General features: G+C 37.9%; 2 protein-coding genes across 2 annotated transcripts in view; both read right to left on the minus strand.

Annotated features, from left to right (window-relative positions):
• Positions 1–20,800, minus strand: part of LOC141582964 (uncharacterized) — an 815,156-nt gene that overhangs the window by 258,700 nt on the left and 535,656 nt on the right. The gene's annotated exons all lie outside the window — the stretch shown is intronic.
• LOC141583030 (RNA-binding motif protein, Y chromosome, family 1 member B-like) overlaps positions 7,720–20,800 on the minus strand; it is a 48,516-nt gene continuing 35,435 nt past the window's right edge. The window contains exons 4-10 of the mRNA XM_074392450.1: positions 20,239–20,397; positions 18,774–18,813; positions 16,649–16,737; positions 13,536–13,650; positions 8,602–8,712; positions 8,415–8,503; positions 7,720–8,006 (exon numbers count right to left, since the gene is read on the minus strand). Coding sequence (XP_074248551.1) covers positions 7,720–8,006; positions 8,415–8,503; positions 8,602–8,712; positions 13,536–13,650; positions 16,649–16,737; positions 18,774–18,813; positions 20,239–20,397 — 890 coding nt within the window. The remainder of the gene's footprint in view (positions 8,007–8,414; positions 8,504–8,601; positions 8,713–13,535; positions 13,651–16,648; positions 16,738–18,773; positions 18,814–20,238; positions 20,398–20,800) is intronic.

Here is a 20,800-nt window from a genome sequence, read left to right on the forward strand (position 1 = left end):
AAGCAAGGAGAGAACTAAAATCGACATGTTGTAGTCAAAATTGAAAGAGCAAGAAAACAAAGATTTAAAAAACCCTCAAAACATAGCAGAAAACAAGAAATATCTAAGACCAGAGCAGAACTAAAGGAGATAGAGACACACACACACACAAAATATCCTTCAAAAACCATTAAATCTAGGAACTGGTTTTTCGAAAAGATCAACAAAATAGACAGACCACTAGGCAGATTGATAAAAAAAGACAAGACGGAATAATCAAATACATGCAATACAAATAATAAATATCACCACAGGTTCCAGATAAATTCAAACCGTCATCAGAGATTATTACAAACAACTCTATGCACATAAATTAGTAAACCTCGAAGAAACGGATACATTCCCAGACAATTGCATCCTCCCAAGCCTAAACTAGGAAGAAGTTGAAACCCTGAATAGACCAATAACAAGGTCTGAAGTGGAGGCAGCATTTAACAGCTTACCACTCCAAAAAAATCCCAGGTCCAGATGGGTTCACAGCCAAATTCTACCAAATGTAGAAAGAGGAGCTGGTATCATTCCTTCTGAAACTATTCCACATAATCCAAAAAGAGGGAATCCTTCCCAAATCATTTTATGAGACCGACATCATTCTGTTACCAAAGCCCAGCAGAGACTCAACAAGAAGAGAAAACTTCAGGCCAATATCCACGATGAACATAGATGCCAAAATCTTCAATAAACTACTGGCAAGCCGATTGCAACAGCATCAAAAAGCTTATCCACCATGATCCAGTAGGCTTCATCCCAGGGATGTAAGGCTGGTTCAACATATGCAAGTCTATAAACATAATTCACCACATAAACAGAACCAAAGACAAAAACCCCATGATTATCTCAATTGATGCAGAGAAGGCCTTTGACAAAATTCAACAGCCCTTTATGCTAAAAACCCTCAATAAATTAGGTAGTGATGGAAGGTATCCCAAAATAATAAAAGCTATATACAACAAAACCACAGCCAATATCATACTGAATGAGCAAAAACTGGAAGCATTCCATTTGAAATCTGGCACTAGACAAGGATGCCCTCTCTCAACACTCCTTTTCTTTTCTTTTCTTTTTCTTTTTTTTTTTTTTTTTGAGACAGAGTTTCGCTCTTGTTACCCAGGCTGGAGTGCAATGGCGCGATCTCGGCTCACCGCAACCTCCGCCTCCTGGGTTCAGGCAATTCTCCTGCCTCAGCCTCCTGAGTAGCTGAGATTACAGGCACGTGCCACCATGCCCAGCTAATTTTTTTAATTTTTAGTAGAGACGGGGTTTCACCATGTTGACCAGGATGGTCTCGATCTCTTGACCTCGTGATCCACCCGCCTCGGCCTCCCAAAGTGCTGGGATGACAGGCTTGAGCCACCACGCCCGGCCAATTTCAATATAGTACTGGAAGTTCTAGCCAGAGCAATTAGGCAAGAAAAAGAAATAAAGGGTATTCAAATAGGAAAGGAGGAAGTCAAACTGCCTCTCTTTGCAGAGGACACAATTTTATATCTAGAAGACCCCATCATCTCAGCCCAAGATCTCCTGAAACCGACAAGCAACTTCAGCAAAGTGTCAGGATACAAAATCAATGTGTAAAAATCACAAGTATGCCTATACACCAATAACAGACTTAAAGAGAGCCAAATCAAAAACGAACTGCCATTCTACATATCAAAGCTTTGGAAAACACCCTCCAGAAGAGATTATCACTATTCTGCAGGAACCTGAGGTCCAGCAAAGCAGAAAGAGCTGGAATGAACAAGCTCCCTCTGCAGAGATCTCAGAGGCACAGCAGGGGGTCAGGAGGGTTTGTTCTGAAAAATGAAGAGGCGTGGATTTAGCACAAGTGGTTCTAATTTCTTCATCCTCTGTCTGAAAGAGATGGAACACCAGCCTCTGTCTCTCAGGCACCTCTGTCCAAAGTTTAAAAAGAGTCCGGGTGAATGTAAGCACATACGGGCACCTAAAACACAAGGCATGGTTTGTAATGGAGATATTTCACCATGATGGAAGCACTGGCAGACAACAAAGAAATGAATGCAAACACTGCAGATTCTGATAGCAGTGAAATTAGGAAATACGTTTCTCATAGACTCCTGAATTGACAGTCAGATATTGTGTTACTACAGAATAATTTCTCCCCCAACCCCGATGTTGCTCATGGTGAAAATATTAACAACTTTGGAAAAGTTGAAAAAAAAATATAATTTTTCTTTTCATTCTGAATCTCACTCTGTCTCTGAGGCTGGAGTGCTATGGTATGATCTTGGCTCACTGCAACCTCTACCTCCTGGGTTCACGTGACACTCCTGCCTTACCCTTAGGAGTAGCTGAGATTACAGGCAAACACCACCACACTGGGCCAACTTTAGTATTTTCTTTTAGTAGAGACTGGGATTTACCACGTTGCCCAGGTTGGCCTCCAACACCTGACCTCTGGTGATCTCTCCACATTGGCCTCTCAAAGTATGGGGATTGCAGACATGAGACACAGTACCCAGTCATGGCCAGCAAATTTTTGCATTCTTAATAGAAACAGGGTTTCATCATGTTGGCCAGACTGGACTCGAACTCCTGGCCTCAGGTGATCCACCTGCCTCAGCCTCCCGAAGTGCTGGGATTACAGGTCTGAGCCTCCACGCCAGGTCTGGAAAAGTTAAAGAAACAAATAATGATACATTTCCACCTAGCAGTGACAATCACACATCATTTTTGTGTCTCCATTACTCTTTGTCCTACTCTCTAGTTAATGACTATAAAAACAATTATGCATCTTTTCTTTGTACTGTGTAAACATTTTGAAAGACTGTATTTTGGCTGGTGTGGTGCACACCCCTTCACTCCCAGCACTTTGGGAGGCCAAGGTCAGCAGATCACCTGGGATCTGTAGTTCGAGGCCAGACTGACCAACATGGAGAAACACAATCTCTACTAAAAATATAAAAATTGGCCAGGCATACTGTACTGGTAGATGCCTGTGATCCCAGCTACTCGGGAGGCTGAGGCAGGAAAATCTCTTGGAACCTGGGAGGTGGGCCTGGAGGTAAGCCGAGATCATGGCACTGCACTCCACCTTGGCAACAAGGCTGAAACTCCATCTAAAAAAGAATGTGTTTTAAGCTCTGGGGAACACGGACAAGTGTGCAGCTTGGTTACAAATGTAAACATCTGTCACGGTGGTTTGCTGCAGCAGCCAACCCATCAACTAGGTATTAAGGCCACCTTGGTTATAACTATTGCTCCTGATGCTCTTCCTCCCACCATTTACTCTGAGAGCTGCTGCTGTGATGTTCCCCTCCCTGTGTCCATGTGTTCTCATCTTTCAGCTCTCACTTAGGAGTGAGAGCATACAGTGTTTGTATTTCTGTTCCTGTGTTAGTTTGTCCAGAATGAGGGTTTCCAGCTCCATCGACGTCCCCACAAAGGTTGTTACATCATGTGTGAACATATTTCTCCAAGCTTTCCTAGAAAATCAGACCATCGTTCTACACCTACATACATAGCAGCATGATTCACAACAGCCCAAAGAAGAAGAGATTGAGACCATCCTGGTCAACATGGTGAAACCCCATCTCTAATAAAAATGCAAAAAATTAGCTGGGCATGGTGGCGCCTGCCTGTAATTCCAGCTACTCAAGAGGTTGAGGCCGGAGAATTACCTGAACCCAGGAGGCGGAGGTTGCGGTGAGCCGAGATTGCACTATTGCACTCCAGCTGAGTAACAAGAAGGCAACTCCGTCTCAAAAAAAAAAAAAAAGAAAGAAAAAAAAGATATTAAAACTGGAATAACCAGGAGTCAAGGAATACGTGGCTATTAGAATTTCCTTGTCAGCAGGAAAAATCTTAATTCCGTGAATCATCTGAGCGATAAATAACAGCAAGATGTGTACATGTCACTTACAAATTTGGAACATTTGGGCTGGGCATGGTGACTCACACCTGCTATCCCAGCATTTTGGGAGGCTGAGGCAGGTGGATCATCTGAGGTCGGGAGTTCCAGAACAGCCTGGCCAACGAGGCTAAACCTGGTGTCTACCAAAAATACAAAAATTAGCCGGGCATGGTGGTGGGTACCTACAATTCAAACTACTCAGGAGGCTGAGACAGGAGAATCGCTTGAACCCAGGAGTCAGAGGTTGCAGTGAGCCAAGATTCCACCATTCCAAAACAGCCTGGGTGACTGGGGTGATGGGTGTTTGTAATGTCAGCTACTTGGGAAACTGAGGCATGAGAATTGCTTAAACTCATCGGGAGTCTGAGGCTACACTGAGCAGAGATCACACCCTTACACTCCAGCCTGGGACACACAATCAGATTCTGTTAAAAAAAAAAAAAAAGAAAGAAAGAAAGAAAGAAATGAAAGAAAGACGTTGGAGCAATTTCAAAGCTAATGTGTGGGCTTTAATTACCCTCTTCATCAAATCATATTTCCATATCTTTTTTTCTTTTTTGAGGCAGAGTCTCACTCTGTCACTCAGGCTCAAATGCAGTGGTGCAATCTCCACTCACGGCAGCCTCAACCTCCTGGGCTCAAGGGATTCTCTCACCTCAGCCCCCAGGAATAGCTTGGGATACAGGCACCTTCCACTATGCTATTTCCATCTTCTCAGCATTCAGGAGAGCTTACGATCAGGTACCATGACCCTGAGAATGAATTCAGGCAACTCACTTTTGTCATTTGTTTGTTTGAGACAGGGTCTGGCTCTGTCAACCCGGCTGGAGTGCACTAGCCCAGTCTCGGCTCACCGCAACCTCTCCGCCTCCTGGGTTCAAGCGATTCTCCTGCCATGGCCTCCTGAGTAGCTGGCACTACAAGCGCAGTCCACCAAGCCTGGCTAATTGTTTGCATTTTTAGTAAAAACAGGGTTTCAACATGCTGGTCGGGCTGGTCTCCAACTACTGACTTCGTGATCTGTCTCCCTCAGACTCCCAAAGTGCTGGCACCACAGGCATGAGCAAATGCACCCTGCCTCTAATGTGTTTATTTTTAGTATTGACAGGGTTTTACAATGGGGGCCACAATGGCTTCAAACTCCTGACCTCAAGTAAACCACCTCTCTCAGCCTCCATACCTGCTGGTACTACAGGCACAAGCCTCTGCACCTCACCACATTTCACTGGCTGAGGCAGGAGAATCCGTTGAACCCAGGAGGCAGAGGTTGTAGTGAGCTGAGATTGTATCTCACAACTTATTTTGTCTCCCATTTTATTAGATTCTTATGAAGGAATTCCACATGGAGATAATTTGGGAAAAATACTTCCAGGGTCAGAATATCATAGACACTTTTTCTTAAAACTGTGACTCACTCTGTCTCCAAAAATAAAATGCAGTGGAGCGAGCTCGCAAGCTCACTGCAGACTGGCCCTCTTATCTTTAAGCTATACTCCTGCCTTAGCATCCAAAAAAGCAAAAAGTACGCTGATGCGAAATTAAATGCAGCCAGTTTTAGCTATTCCAGAGACTCTATTTCTCCATGTTGCCCAGCCTTTGTCTCAAATGCCTCAGGTGAAGTGCAATGCCTGTATCAGCCTCACAAAATGCTGGGATTAAAGACCTGAGTTATCACACCTGAAAAGGCACTAGATCTTGAATTGCCACTGTGAAGACACACGACTAGGGAGTTTTATCTATTTATTTATTCTTCATAATTCTACTTTATATGTGAATTGACATGCAATGTCGCAACATGAATAACCACCCAAAACTCAGAAATTGTAACTTTTCTAAAATTATTTGGACATTTTTTCCCTAAAAAACAAATGTTGTCAAAATTTTTTCATGAAAATACTTCCTTCTGTAGATTAGTTTGTTACTTCTAAACACTACGGATTATAAAAGTTCTGTTTCAATGAAAAACTAAAGAACACTCAGGTAAGAATTTTTACATGTTTTAGTAGTTATTTATATCTTAATGTTTTAGTCCATTAATTAGATGTTTAATCTTTATATATTCCATTTCTTTAGGTTGTATGATCAAGTAAATTATTTGATTTACTTACTTGGGTCCAAATGTTTTTATCTGAGAGCATCATGGGATTTCTCCACCACCCATTTTTTATTGATTACTAGATAATTTCTTAAACCTTTAAGCAATCTGCACTCTGAATCTTTATGCTGATGTATCATACAACTAACTGTCCCGAAGGGATGACTTTTAAAGCAATCCTATCCGTATTAAATTAAATCTGATAGGTTGAGCATAGTGGAAATCTGATATGCTGTGCAGAGTGGCTTATGCCTGTATTAATAGCACCTGGGGAGGCAGAAAAGGGTGCATCCTGATTTGAACACCAGCTTGGCCAAGAGGGTGAAATGTTGTCTGTACAAAAATAAAATATTAGCCAGGTCTGCTGGTAGACATCTGAAATCCCAGTGACTAAAGATGCTGAGGAAGAAAAGTAGCTTGAACCCAAAGGGTGGAGGTTGCAATGAACTAAGTTCAAGACACTGCACCATAGCTTAGATGACAAGGTTAGTCTCCATCACAAAATAAATGCATACGTAATAAATAAAATAAACATAACTTCACAAAACCCCAGTCCTTCCAGATCATTCCTATTTGTGAGAACATATTGCTAAACACTTACTTATAACCATTGTCAAATATTTCAAGAAAGAATTAATGTTAGTTCCTGAAAGAAATTTATCTTCCACTATATAGGAACAATTAATGTCATTAAGCTAGGTAGTTAGGCTGATTCACTTTTGATTAAGGTAGAAAATATTTTTTCATAATCTTTGTCCCCTTTAGTCAGAGAATGCTACAAGGAAAACTTTCTGGGTACATTAAACTTTAGCAACAAACACACCTAATGATTTACTTTGTCCTTTAACATACCTTTAAGGACAAATCTTTTAGTTTGAGTTTAGTTCAGTAGTTTTCTGAAGACCAGAAAATTGACCTTCTGATCTCTCCAATGTTGGGATTGCAGGAGTAAGCCACCTTGCCTGGCCAAAATTGCTACTTTTTTTTTTTTTTTTCACACATTCTCACTTTGTCACTCAGGCTGGAGTGCAGTCGTGCAATCCTAGCTCACTGCAATGTCCGCCTCCTGGGTTCAAGCAGTTCTCCTGACTCGGCCTCCAGAGTAGCTGTGACTACAGCCATTAGCCACTATACCTGGCTAATTTTCTGTATTTTTATTAGAAACTGGCTTTCACCCTGCAAGTGAGGATGGTTTCAATCTCCTGGCCTGCTTATCTCCACCTGCTTAGGCCTCCCAAAGGTGGGAATACAGGCATAAACTAAAGCAACACAGCCCATGTAGGAAACATGTACAGATTCCAATGCAGACATGAGATGTCTATTTTTGTATCAACTTAGGTGCAAACAAATGAAGAAAACTTTGAACACCACAGTTTACTCTCTTGCATAATTTGCTTTTAAGTACATGTAGCAATGAAACCAGGCATATGATATTACCCGTAAAATTTTATTCTGAAAAATTTTAAACAGACATTACATCAAAACAGAGTAGTCTTCAGTTCGATTAGCACTAACAGTTGTAAAATTACTTTCAAAAAATGTTGTTATCTGAATATCTCAAAAATATTAATGGAGGAAATGAGTATCTCCCTCTCCCCACCAAAACAACCTATTTCTTATAGTGGTACTCAGGTAATAATGCAGAAACAACATATTGATTTTCCATTCAACAGGAAGTTTGGGTATGCAATAAACATGACTTTTAGTATCAGCTTCAGTCTCCTTTTTCAGATCGCCTTCCTATGTCATCCCCTGTAGATGTCCCGTATCTTGAAGTACCATGTGCTTCAGGAGAAGCACGGTCCACTGACTCCACAGAGGGTGGACACACTGTTTCTTTTCTGCCACAATTCTCATGATGACTAGAAGAGAAATCACCATGGCTCCTTGAGTACTTCTCCTGACTTCTGCCATATCTATCTCGTGTATTATAATCAGGGCAACTGCTTCCACCATAAATCTTCCTAGGCATTTGTGCAGAAGCTGCACTATGAGAGGTCCCTGCAGGGTTAATAAAATCATAAAGCTGATGTTGGAATACATTTAAACATTTTTACTGGTATCACTAAAGCATGAATCAGATAAAGTACTATATGGAAATATTTGCATTCATCTGTCTTTATCTTATTTACAGGATAGTATTTATTTCTGCATTGCTCAAAAGGCTTTATTAAAAGAGGCAGAAGAGTAGTATTTTCAAGCTTAAGAAACATTATTCTGAATAAAACGCCAGTCACATTTTCTGATAATTAATGGAGGATTTAAGCTTTGTACACTTCCTTAAGCTTTCTACTGTTCAAAACTCTCAGTATGTAAACATGTTACATTTTTCCTTTCTTCTTGCCCCTTTAAAAAACATGGTCTATTCAATGTAATTATGTAATTTAAAAATGAAACTTGGAGTCTTACTATAAGTCTGATATGAATCTCTGTTAGAACTTCTACCACGATGTTCAGAACGATCTCTACCAGCATGCCTTCTGTTGCCATCATGGTCACTAAATTTATTAAAAAAAAAAAAAAAAAAAAAAGATTGACCGTGTCAGAAGAACAATTTAAGAAATCTACTGGACAAAACTGAACAATGTTATAAGACCTACATCCTCTAGTGGAATGTGTATCCTGTCTAGAATGAGCATGTTCACGGTATGCATAGTGTCTACACATCAAAACATAATCCTTGGTGTCTCGGAAACCTGGATTATTTCTGATTGCATAAGTTGAAGAAACAAATTTTAAGTTATCAACTTCTAGAATCAAAAACACGATTTATTTACAGCTTAAATAAGATAAAGCCAGATATATAAGGGACTGGGCACTTATCCAAATATGATATGAAAATACCCAAAAGACAAGTGGAACTGATGCTCATAAGTAGTTATTCAGAAAATGCATTTAAAAATCCAAGTGAGATACCATATTTCAGACATACTGAAATGGTCACACATTTAAAAATTCTACAAATATCAAGACCACAAGACCACAAACTGGAATGCTGATAAAATGCTTGTTGGATTGGAAAATGATGTAGCTAATATGATGAAATGTGGTGAGGCCATAAAAAAACAAAAACAAAACAAAACAAAACAAAACACAACTTAATATTTAGATCAATAATTTTCACTCATACATACCCAGAATTCAGTAACTGTACTCAAACAAACATGTGTGCATAAAAATAGCATGGAAGAAACACCCAAACAAATGAATGGGTTAACAGCCTGTGTAAAAAGCAAAGTGCTATGATGTGAATGAAACTTCTGGACATCAGGCAGAAGAGAAACAGATATAAAAGTCAAGTAGTGTTTGATCAAGACCATTAACATGAAGAAGGCAGAACAAGTCAGTTCACAGACAAACCAGAGTGGTGGTTATTAGTAGCTGAGAGAAAACCCAAAATGAAAGGGACTGTTTAACTGGTAAGGGACTTGTAGTTTGGAGCGAAGAAAAGGTTTTGGAACTAGACGGAGGAGGTTGTTGCACAACATAGCATGTAATAAATGCCACTTAAATGTTTACCTAAAAATATTCCATTTTCTTACGTGAATTTCATCACTAAAACAAAAATAAACTAGTTTTCATTTTTCCTTTACCTATTCTTAGGTGCATAACCATCATCCTTTTGTGACATATCGTCATGCCTCCAGGAAGAGACTAACTTTCCACATGAAGGACCTCTATAATTCTCTCTTCCATGTGATGTGAAATCTAGCGTGATGAAACATTATGTAAGCAGCAGAAAACCTGAAACATTATTATTTGTTCTCTAAGACAACTGTTGCAATATATTTCTTCAGTGACTCAATTCTTCTTTCCCTCAGTCACAAGAAATTCATGACACCCTGAATACTTCTTACGGCTCTGAATTATCTCTTGATTCCTACAAGGCCAGTTCTTACAAACTTAAGCCACACACTAACACTTAGGTAAAAGTTTATTTTTAATGGCTAATAAATATTAGTTATTATTTTCTTTCTCATATGAATGGCCTATGACTATTGATGACACAGGCAAAACATGTAAAACCATCAATGTCTTCATGGATTTCAAAGTTAACACGTTGGTGCCTTCTCAGCTCAAGAAAGTCAATTTGCCCATGTTGTTCAGTGCATCTAACTTATACAAATACTGCAACCCTCGAATGACTGCATGCTATATATTTACAACTAAATGTTCTCTTTGGTGTTAAAGCAGTTGCCCCTATTTTAAATGTTGAAAAATTAAAATGACCTAGTGCAGGTTTTCTAATCATGGTCATGAATTCTTCTCCTGGCAGTGAACAGTACTATTAAAGTGCTAATTGTTTCATTTTGCCATTTTCAAAATAGAAAACAATCTCTTTTAATATATCCTTCATGTGCAGATTCTTAGAGATCAGTTTTCCACCTATGTTATGTTCACTGGCTAAACGTTTAATGAAAATGTGCTGTCTTGTGCATTTTAAAGTCAGTAGATGCCTACCATCACTGATACTCTATTACAAAATGTAAAATTGAAAATGCAATGTTTCTATTTTCAGAATTTTAATATGCTCTGCTTAAAATTCTTTGCTGAGAGCAGTTACTTTATTGTCTGGCTTTCTTCTGTTCACTCTGAAACCTCACATTTCTCCTTTGCAGAATTATTACTTGTTTTCAACGCTGCTGCTTGCCTCATGTTGCTGGGTTCTGAATTCTCCCCTGAAATAATTTCAACTCCTACACTCAGTATCTTGTGTTAATGTTTAAACATCCCTGTGCCATCGTAACAATTAATTTACAGCCGTTCCTAAGTTTCACAACTCTACAATTTTGTGATATCCACATAACTGAAAATGCTGCACATGCTCTTGTCCAACATGCATCCTTGAGGATGCCCTTAGTATCCTAAAAACCGGTCAGAATGCCTCTGAATGTAAGCATTGCTGGAGTCTCAGGATCTGTATTGCCAGGCACAATGGCTACACCCTGAGCACGTGTGGAAGACTGAGGCAAGTCAAATACTTGAGCTCACGGATTTAATGTCAACTACGACAATGTAGTGAGATTCTGTCTCTACCGAAAAATTAAAACAAACAAACAAACAAAACTTTAGATAGGTGTGGTGATTCATGCCACCAGCTGCAACAACAGCAGGCAGATGTAAGAGAGAAACTGCTTCAGCCGAAGAACTTGAGACAGTATTGTGTGATCGTCTCCACTTTGCATTCTGGCCTGATGAAGGCAGGACTTCCACCCAACAATGAAATTCAGTATACAATTTTTAGATAGGAACACCAGGGGTCCAATAAAAAGGGACCTAGGAAATGGAATAATTGATTGGATTAAGAAGCTGACCATCAAAAAGTACTACCAGGAACTTCAAGAAAACCTAAAAGCCATTCTCTAGCATCACAGCATTAAAAGGAGTGTTTCCCTCAATGTAATCCCTTCTTTTATCTGAAATTTGAAGCTCAAGTGTTTCTTCATCATAAATTTGTAACTTCTCTAGTTCAATGGAATCTATTATAAAAGTTTTCAAACAGTAAATATGCCTATGTATGTGTCACATCTCTTTTGTTTCTCAAACTTGAATTCAACCCTTCAGTACAAATGGCTCATTTTTAGTCATACAGAAATGACAGAATTCCATCAGGTAGCATTTACCTCGACCTCCCATCCTGCTATTGTTTCTAGCCACAGTAAAAGGAGCAGACATTTTTTGGATAAGGACCTCCACTTCTCAAAGGTGGACATCTTTTAACTTGAAAAGGTTCCCTGAAAAAACTCATGTTGAGATCACCAGTATATTCACCATCATCTGTATTTCAAACAAAATCTTTTGTTAAGTAACATCAGCATTTCTTAAATGGCTAAGCAGTAGATATTTCTAAATCTCTCCTATGTGTTGTAATGTTAAAAATTTACATTTGTCTATGCTAAAGAATGTAGAATTTCTATATCAAAGCAGTGCAATTCAAAATATCAAAATCCATTTAAACATCTATCAAATAAACACTAAAGAAACACCGTGTATTGTTTTGGAAAGAAATATGGGATAAGTGGAGAACAAACTGAGAGCAGAAGCCTATTGTCTAAACAATAGGCTAAACCAATTCTGTTTCTGCATTGCTCAAAAGGCTTTATTTAAAAGAGCCATCTGATTAGTATTTTCAGTCTTATGGAATTTTATTCTGAATTAAATGCCAGTCACATTTTCTGATACTTAATGGAGGTTTTAACTTTGTACAATTCCCTACGGTTTCTACTGTTCAAAGATCTCAGTATTTCAACATGTTACCTTTTTCCTTTATACTTTCCCTTTTTAAAATCTGGTCTATTCATTATAATTCTGTAATTTAAAAATCAAACTTGGAGTCTTAGTATAAGTCTGATATCAATCTCTGTTAGAAGTTCTACTATGATGTTCGGAATTATCTCTACCAGCATGCATTTTGTAGCCATCATGATCACTAAATTAAAAAAGAAAAAACAAAAAAGGTTTGACAGTGTCACAAAGAATGACTAAAAAAATCTATAGGACAAAACTGAAAAATTTTATAAGACTTATATCCGCTAGTGGAATATGTATCCTGTCTAGAACTAGCAAGATCACAGTATGCATAGTGTCTACACATCAAAGCATATTCCATGGTGTCTCAAAAACCTGGATTATTTCTGATTGCATAAGTTGAAGAAACACATTTTAAGTTATCAACTTCTAGTATCAAAAACATAACATATTTACACCTTATATCAAATAAAGGCCAAAAATATATAAAGGACTAGGCATTTATCCAAATACAATATGAAGATACCCAAAAGACAAGTGGGACTGATATTCATAATTAGTTATTCATAAATACATTTCAACACCAGTGAGGTACCATATTTCAGCCATACTGAAATGGTTATACATTATGAAATGCTACAAATATCACGACCGTGAAAGGATGCAGATAAACTGGAATGCTGATAAAATGCTTGTTGAATTGGAAAATGATGCAGCTACTATTAAGAAACGTGGTGGGGCCTCAAAAAAAAAAAAAAAAAAAAAAAAAAAAAAAAAAAAAAAACCTTAACATTAAGATAAAGAATTTTCACTCATACATACCCAGAATTCAGTACCTGTACTCAAACAAAAATATGTGCATTACAATAACCTGGAAGAAACACCCAAACAAATGAATGGGTTAACAGCTTGTGTAAAAAGTGAAGTGCTATGTTGTGAATGAAACTTCAAGACATCAGGCAGAATAAAAACAGATATAGAAGTTGAGAAGTGTTAGATCAAGCCCATTAACATGAAGAAGGCAGAACAGATCAGTTCACAAACAAAACAGAGTGGTGGTTATTAGCAGCTGAGGGAAAAGACAAAATAAAAGGGACTGCTTACCTGGTGAGGGACTTGTAGTTTGGAGCAAAGAAAAGGTTTTGGAACTATACGGAGGCCGTTGCTGCAGAACACAGCATGTAATAGATACCACTTAACTGTTTACCTAAAAGTGTTCCATTTTCTTACGTGAATTTCATCACCAAAACAACAATAAACTAGTTTTCATTTTTCCTTTACCTATTCTTAGGCACATAACCATCATCTTTTCGTGACATATGCTCATGCCTCCAGGAAGAGACTGACTTTCCGCATGAAGGACCTCCATAATTCTCTCTTCCACGTGATGTGGGACCTGTAAATTTAACATGATGAAACACTATGTAAACAGAAGAAAACCTGAAACACCATTATTTGTTTTCTAAGACAACTGTTACAAGATATTTCTTCAGTAACTCAATTCTTCTTTCCCTAAGTCACCCGCAATTCCTGACACCCTGAATTCTTCTTACAGCTCTGAATTATCTCTTGATTCCTACAAGGCCAGTTCTTACAAACTTAAGCCATACACTAACACTTAGGTAAAAGTTCACTTTTAATGGCTAGTAACTATTACTTATTATTTTCTTTCTCATATGAATTGCCCATGACTATTGATGACACAGAAAAAACACGTAAAACCATCAAAGCCTTCATGGATATTAAAGTTTACATGTCGGTGCTTTCTCAGCTCAAGAAAGTCAATTTACCGGTGTTGTTGAGTGCCTCTCACTCACACAAATACGCAAACCATGAGTGGCTGCATGCTATATTTACACCGAAATGTTCGCCTCGGTCTTGACGTGGTTGGACCTATCTTAAATGTTGAAAAATTAAAATATACTAGTGAAGGTTTTCTAATGACGGCCAAGAATTCTTCTCCTGGTAATAAGCAGTTCAAGTGCCAATTACATCATTATGCCCCTTTCAAAATAGGAAACAATCTCTTTTAATATACTCTTCATGTGAAGTTTCTAAGAGATCCGTCTTCTATCTGTGATATGTTCACTGGCTAAACTTTTAATGAAAATGTGCTGACTTGCCAGGCGCGGTGGCTCAAGCCTTTCATCCCAGCACTTTGGGAGGCCGAGGCGGGTGGATCACGAGGTCAAGAGATCGAGACCATCCTGGTCAACATGGTGAAACCCCGTCTCTACTAAAAATACAAAAATTAGCTGGGCATGGTGGCGCGTGCCTGTAATCCCAGCTACTCAGGAGGCTGAGGCAGGAGAATTGCCTGAACCCAGGAGGCGGAGGTTGTGGTGAGCCGAGATCGCACAATTGCACTCCAGCCTGGGTAACAAGAGTGAAACTCCGTCTCAAAAAAAAAAAAAAAAAAAAAAAAAAAAAAAAAAAAAAAAGAAAGAAAAAAAAAGAAAAGAAAATGTGCTTACTTGTACATTTTGAAGTCAGTAGACACCTGCCTTCACTGATACTCTATTACAAAATGTAAAATAGAAAATGCATTAATTCTATTTTCTCCATATTATCATGGAGAGCTAAGTGAGAATTTTAATATGTTCTGTTTTAAATTCTTTGCTGAGAGCTGTTACTTTATTTTCTGGCTGTCTTCTGTTCACTCTGAAACCTTACATTTCTCCTTCGCAGAGTTATTACTTGTATTCAACATTACTGCTTGCCTCATGCTGCTTGGTTCTGAATCCTCCCTTCAAATAATTTCAACTCCTACACTCAGTATATTTTGTTAATGTTTAAACATGCCTGTACCATCTTAACAATTAATTTACAGCCCTTCCTATGTTTCACAACTCTGCAATTCAGTGGTATCCACATAACTGAAAACGCTGGACATGCTCTTGTCCAACATGCATCTTTGAGGATGCCCTTAATATCCCAACAACTGGTCAGAATGCCTCTGAATGTAAGCATTGATGGGGTCTCAGGATCTGTATTGCCAAGCACAATGGCTCACATCGTGAGCCCGTATGGAAGACTAAGGCAAGTCAAATGCTTTAGCTCAGGGATTTTAATGTCAACTATGACAATGTAGTGAGATTCTGTCTCTACCAAAAAATTAAAAAAAGAATTAGGTGCGGTGATGCATGCCACCAGCTGCAACAACAGCAGGCAGATGTAAGAGATTAACTGCTTCAGCCCCAGAATTTGAGGCAGTTATGTGCCATCGTCTCCCCTTTGCACTCTGGCCTGATGGAGGCAGGACTTCAACCCAACAATGAAACTCAATATACACTTCTTAGACAGGAAAACCAGGGCTTCAATACAAAGGGACCTAGGAAATGGAATAATTGATTGGATTAAGAAGCTGATCATCAAAAAATACTACCAGGAATGTCAAGAAAAACTAAAAGCCATTCTCTAGCATCACAGCATTAAAAGGAGTGTTTCCCTCAATGTAATCCCTTCTTTTATCTGAAATGTAAAGCTCAAGTGTGTCTTCACCATAAATCTGTAACTTCTCTAGTGAGATGGAATGTATTACAAAAGTTTTCAAACAGTAAATATACCAATGTATGTGTCACATCTATTTAGTTTCTCGAACTTTAAGGTAAGCTTTCAGTACAAATGGCTCATTTTCAGTCATACAGAAATGACACAATTCCATCAGGCAGCATTTACCTCGACCTTCCATCCCACTATTGCTTCTAGTCACAGTAAAAGGAGCAGACTTTTTTTGATAAGGACCTCCACTTCTTAAAGGTAGACTTCTTTTAACTGGAAAAGGTCCCCTGAAAAAACTCATGTTCAGATTACCAGTGTATTCACCATCATCCGTATTTCAAACAAAATCTTTTGTTAAGTAACATCACCATTTCTTAAATGGCTACGTGGTAGATATTTCTAAATCTCTCCTATGCATTGTAATCTTAAACATTTACATTTGTCTATGCTAAAGAATGTAGAATTTCTACATCAGATCAGTGCAATTCAAAATATCAAAATCCATTTAAACATCTATCAAATAAACACTCAAGAAACACCGTATATTGATGTGAAAAGGAATATGGGATAAGTGGAGAATGAACTGAGATCCGAAGCCGATTGTGTAAACAATATGCTAAACAAATTTTATTTCTTCATTGCTCAAAAGGCTTTATTTAAAGGAGCCATTGGATTAGTATTTTCAATCTTAAGGAATTTTATTCTGAATTAAACGCCAGTCACATTTTCTGACAATTAATGGACGTTTTAGCTTCATACATTTCCCTAAGTTTCCTACTGTTCAAAACTCTGAGTATTTCAACATGTTACCTTTTTCATTTATACTTTCTCTTTTAAAAATCTGGTCTATTCAATATAATTCTGTAATTTAAAAATCAAACTTGGAGTCTTACTATAAGTCTGATATGAATCTCTGTTAGAACTTCTACTATGATGTTCAGAATGATCTCTACCAGCATGCGTTTTGTAGCCATCATGATCACTAAATTAAAAAAGAAAAAACAAAAAAGGTTTGACAGTGTCACAACGAACAATTTAAGAAATCTATTGGACAAACCGAAAAGCTTTATAAGACTTATATCTGCTAGTGGAATGTGTATCCTGTCTTGAACTAGCATGATCACAGTATGCATAGTGCCTACACTTCAAAGCATATTCCATGATGTCCCAAAAACCTGGGTTATATTTCTGATTGCATAAGTTGAAGAAACACATTTTAAGTTAATCAAAGCATATTCCATGATGTCCCAAAAACCTGGATTATTTCTGATTGCATAAGTTAAAGAAACACATTTTAAGTTATCATCCTATGGTATCAAAAACATAACATAGTTACAGCTTAAGTAAAACAAAGGCCAGACATATGTAAAGGGCTAGGCACTTATCCAATTACATTATGAAAATACCCAAAAGACAAGTGGGACTGATATTCATAATTAGTTATTCAGAAATATATTTCAACACCAGTGAGATACCACATCTCAGCCATATTGAAATGATTATACATTATAAAATGCTACAAACATTGGGAGGCCAAGGCGGGTGGATCACGAGGTCAAGAGAACGAGACCATCCTGTTCAACATGGTGAAACCCCATCTGTAATAAAAATACAAAAAATCAGCTGGGCATGGTGGCATGTGCCTGTAATCCCAGCTACTCAGGAGGCTGAGGCAGGAGAATTGTCTGAATCCAGGAGGTGGAGGTTGTGATGAGCCGAGATCGTGCTATTGCACTCCAGCCTGGGTAACAACAGCAAAACTCCATCTAAAAAAAAAAAAAAAAAAAAAAAAAAAAATTCTACAAATATCAAGACCATGAGAGGATGCAGATAAACTGGAATGCTGATACAATGCTTGTTGGATTGGAAAATGAGGCAGGTACTAAGAAGATATGTGGTGGGGCCTCAAAAAAAAAAAAAAAAAAAAAAAAAACAAAAACAAAAAAACCCTTAACATTAAGATAAAGCATTCTCACTCATGCATACCCAGAATTCAATACCTGTACTCAGACAAACATGTGTGCACAAAACTAGTGTGGAAGAAACAGTCAAACAAATGAATGGATTAACAGCTTTTGTGAAAAGTGAAGTGCTATGTTGTGAATGAAACTTGAGGGCATGAGGCAGAAGAAAACAGATATAAAAGTCAAGTCGTGTTTTATCAAACCAATTAATAAGAAGGAGGCAGAACTGGTCAGTTCACAAACAAAACAGAGTGGTGGTTATTAGCAGCTGAGGAAAAAGATAAAATGAAAGGGACTGCTTAACTGGTAAGGGATATGTAGTTTGGAGTGATGAAAAGGTTTGGGAACTAGACAGAGGTGGATGTTGCACAACACAGCATGTAATAAAAGCTACTTAATTGGTTACCTATAAATGTTCCATTTTCTTACGTGAATTTCATCACTAAAACAATAAACTAGTTTTCATTTTTCCTTTACCTATTCTTAGGTGCATAATCATCATCTTTTCCTGACATATGGTCATGCCTCCAGGAAGGGACTGACTTTCCGCATTAAGGACCTCCGTAATTCTCTCTTCCAGGTAATGTGGGACCTGTAAATTTAACATGATGAAACATTATGTAAACAGAAGAAAACCTGAAACACCATTATTTGTTCTCTAAGGCAACTGATTCAAGATATATCTTCAGTGACTCAATCCTTTTTTCCCTAAGTCACCAGATATTCCTGACACCTTGAATCCTTCTTATAGATCTGAATTATCTCTTGATTCCTACAAGGCCAGTTCTTAAAACTTAAGCCATACACTAACTCTTAGGTAAACATTAACTTCTAATGCCTAATAACTATTAAGTTATTACTTTCTTTCTCATATGAATTGCCTACGGCTATTGATGACACAGAAAAAACATGTAAAATCATCAAAGTCTTCACTGATTGTAAACTTTACAGGCTGATGCTTTCTCAGCTCAACAAAGTCAATTTGCCCATGTTGTTCAGCGCATTTCACTCACACAAATACTGCAACCCTCGAATGGCTGCATGCTATATTTACGCCAAAATGTTATCCTTGATCTTGAAGCGGTTGCCCCTATCTTAAACGTTGAAAATTTAAAATGACCTATTGCAGGTTTTCTAACGATGGCCAAGAATTCTTCTCCTGGCAATAAGCAGTACTATTCAAGTGCTAATTACATCATTATGCCCCTTTCAGAATAGAAAACAATCTCCTTTAATACACTCTTCATCTGCAGCTTCTTAGAGGTCAGTCTTCCACCCGTGGTATGCTCACTGGTTAAACTTTTAATGAAAGGGTGCTGACATGTGCATTTTGCAGTCAGTGGATACATAACTTCACTGATACTCTGCTACAAAATGTAAAATTGATAATGCAATGTTTCTCATTTTTCCATGTTAATATTGAGGGCTAAGTCGGAATTTTAATGTGTCCTACTTAAAATTCTTTGCTGAGAGCTGTTACTTTATTGTCTGGCTTTCTTCGATTCACTCTGAAACCTTACACTTCTTCTCAGAATTATTACTTCTTTTCAACCCTACTGCTTGCCTCATGCTGCTTGGTTCTGAATTCTCCCCTCAAACACTTTCACCTCCTATACTACATATCTTGTTTTAATGTTTAAAAATCCCTGTACCATCCTAAACATTAATTTAAAGCCCTTCCTATATTTCACAACTCTGTACTTCTGTGATATCCACATAACTGAAAAAGCTCGACATGCTGCTGTCCAACATGCATCTTTGAGGATGACCTTAGTATCCTAAAAACTGGTCAGAATGCCTCTGAATGTAAGCATTGCTGGGGTCTCAGGATCTCGACGGCCAGGCACAATGGCTCACACAATGAGCCAGTGTGAAAAACTGAGGCAAGTCAACATTTTGAGCTCAGGGATTTAATGTCAACTATGACAATGTAGTGCGATCCTGTCTCTATCAAAATTTATAAAAAATTAGACAGGTGTAGTGTTGCATGCCACTAGTTACAAAAACAGCAGGCAGCTTTAAGCGAGTAACTGCTTCAGCCCCAGAATTTGAGGCAGTAATGTGTCATCGTCTCTCCAGTGCACTCTGGCCTGATGAAGGCAGTACTTCAACCCAACAATGAAACTCATCATTCACTTTTTAGATGGGGACACCAGGGGTCCAGTACAAAGGGACCTAGTAAATGGAAGTATTGATTGGATTAAGAAGCTGACCATCAAAAAAACTACCAGGAACTTCAAGAAAAACTAAGCCATTCTCTAGCATCACAGCATTAAAAGGAGTGTTTCCCTCACTGTAATCCCTTCTTTTATCTGAAATTTGAATCTCAAGTGTTTCTTCACCATAAATATGTAACTTCTCTAGTCAGATGGAAAGTATTATAAAAGTTTTCAAACAGTAAATATGCCTATGTATGTGTCACATCTATTTTATTTCTCAAACTTTTGGTTAATCCTTCAGTACAAATGGCTCAGTTTTAGTCATACAGAAATGACAGAATTTCATCAGGTAGCATTTACCTTGACTTCCCATCCGGCTATTGCTTCTAGCCACAGTAAAAGGAGCAGACATTTTTGGATAAGGACCTCCACTTCTCAAAGTTGGACATCTTTTAACTGGAAAAGGAAGGTCCTCTAAAAAAAAACTCATGTTGAGATCACCAGTGTGTTCACCATCATCTGTATTTCAAACAAAATCTTTTGTTAAGTAACATCACCATTTCCTAAATGGCTAAGTGGTAGATATTTCTAAATCTCTCCTACGTATTGTAATCTTAAAAATTTACATTTGTGTATGCTAAAGAATGTAGTATTTCAATATCAAATCAGTGCAACTCACAGTATCAAAATCCATTTAAACATCTGCCAAATGAACACTTAGGAAATACTGCACATTGCTGTGAGAAAGAAATATGGCATTAGTGGAGAATGAACTGAGAGCAGAAGCCTATTGGCTAAATAGCAAAATATAATGAAACTAAAGAAAAAAAACATTAGGAGATAAATGATAAAGTAGTGTTCATATTGTTCTAGTATTATGAAAGGTTTTTCAAATCATGTAATAAACACAAACCAAATTATA

The sequence above is a fragment of the Saimiri boliviensis genome, chromosome Y (assembly GCF_048565385.1).
Source record: "Saimiri boliviensis isolate mSaiBol1 chromosome Y, mSaiBol1.pri, whole genome shotgun sequence".
NCBI classification, from domain to species: Eukaryota; Metazoa; Chordata; class Mammalia; order Primates; family Cebidae; genus Saimiri; species Saimiri boliviensis.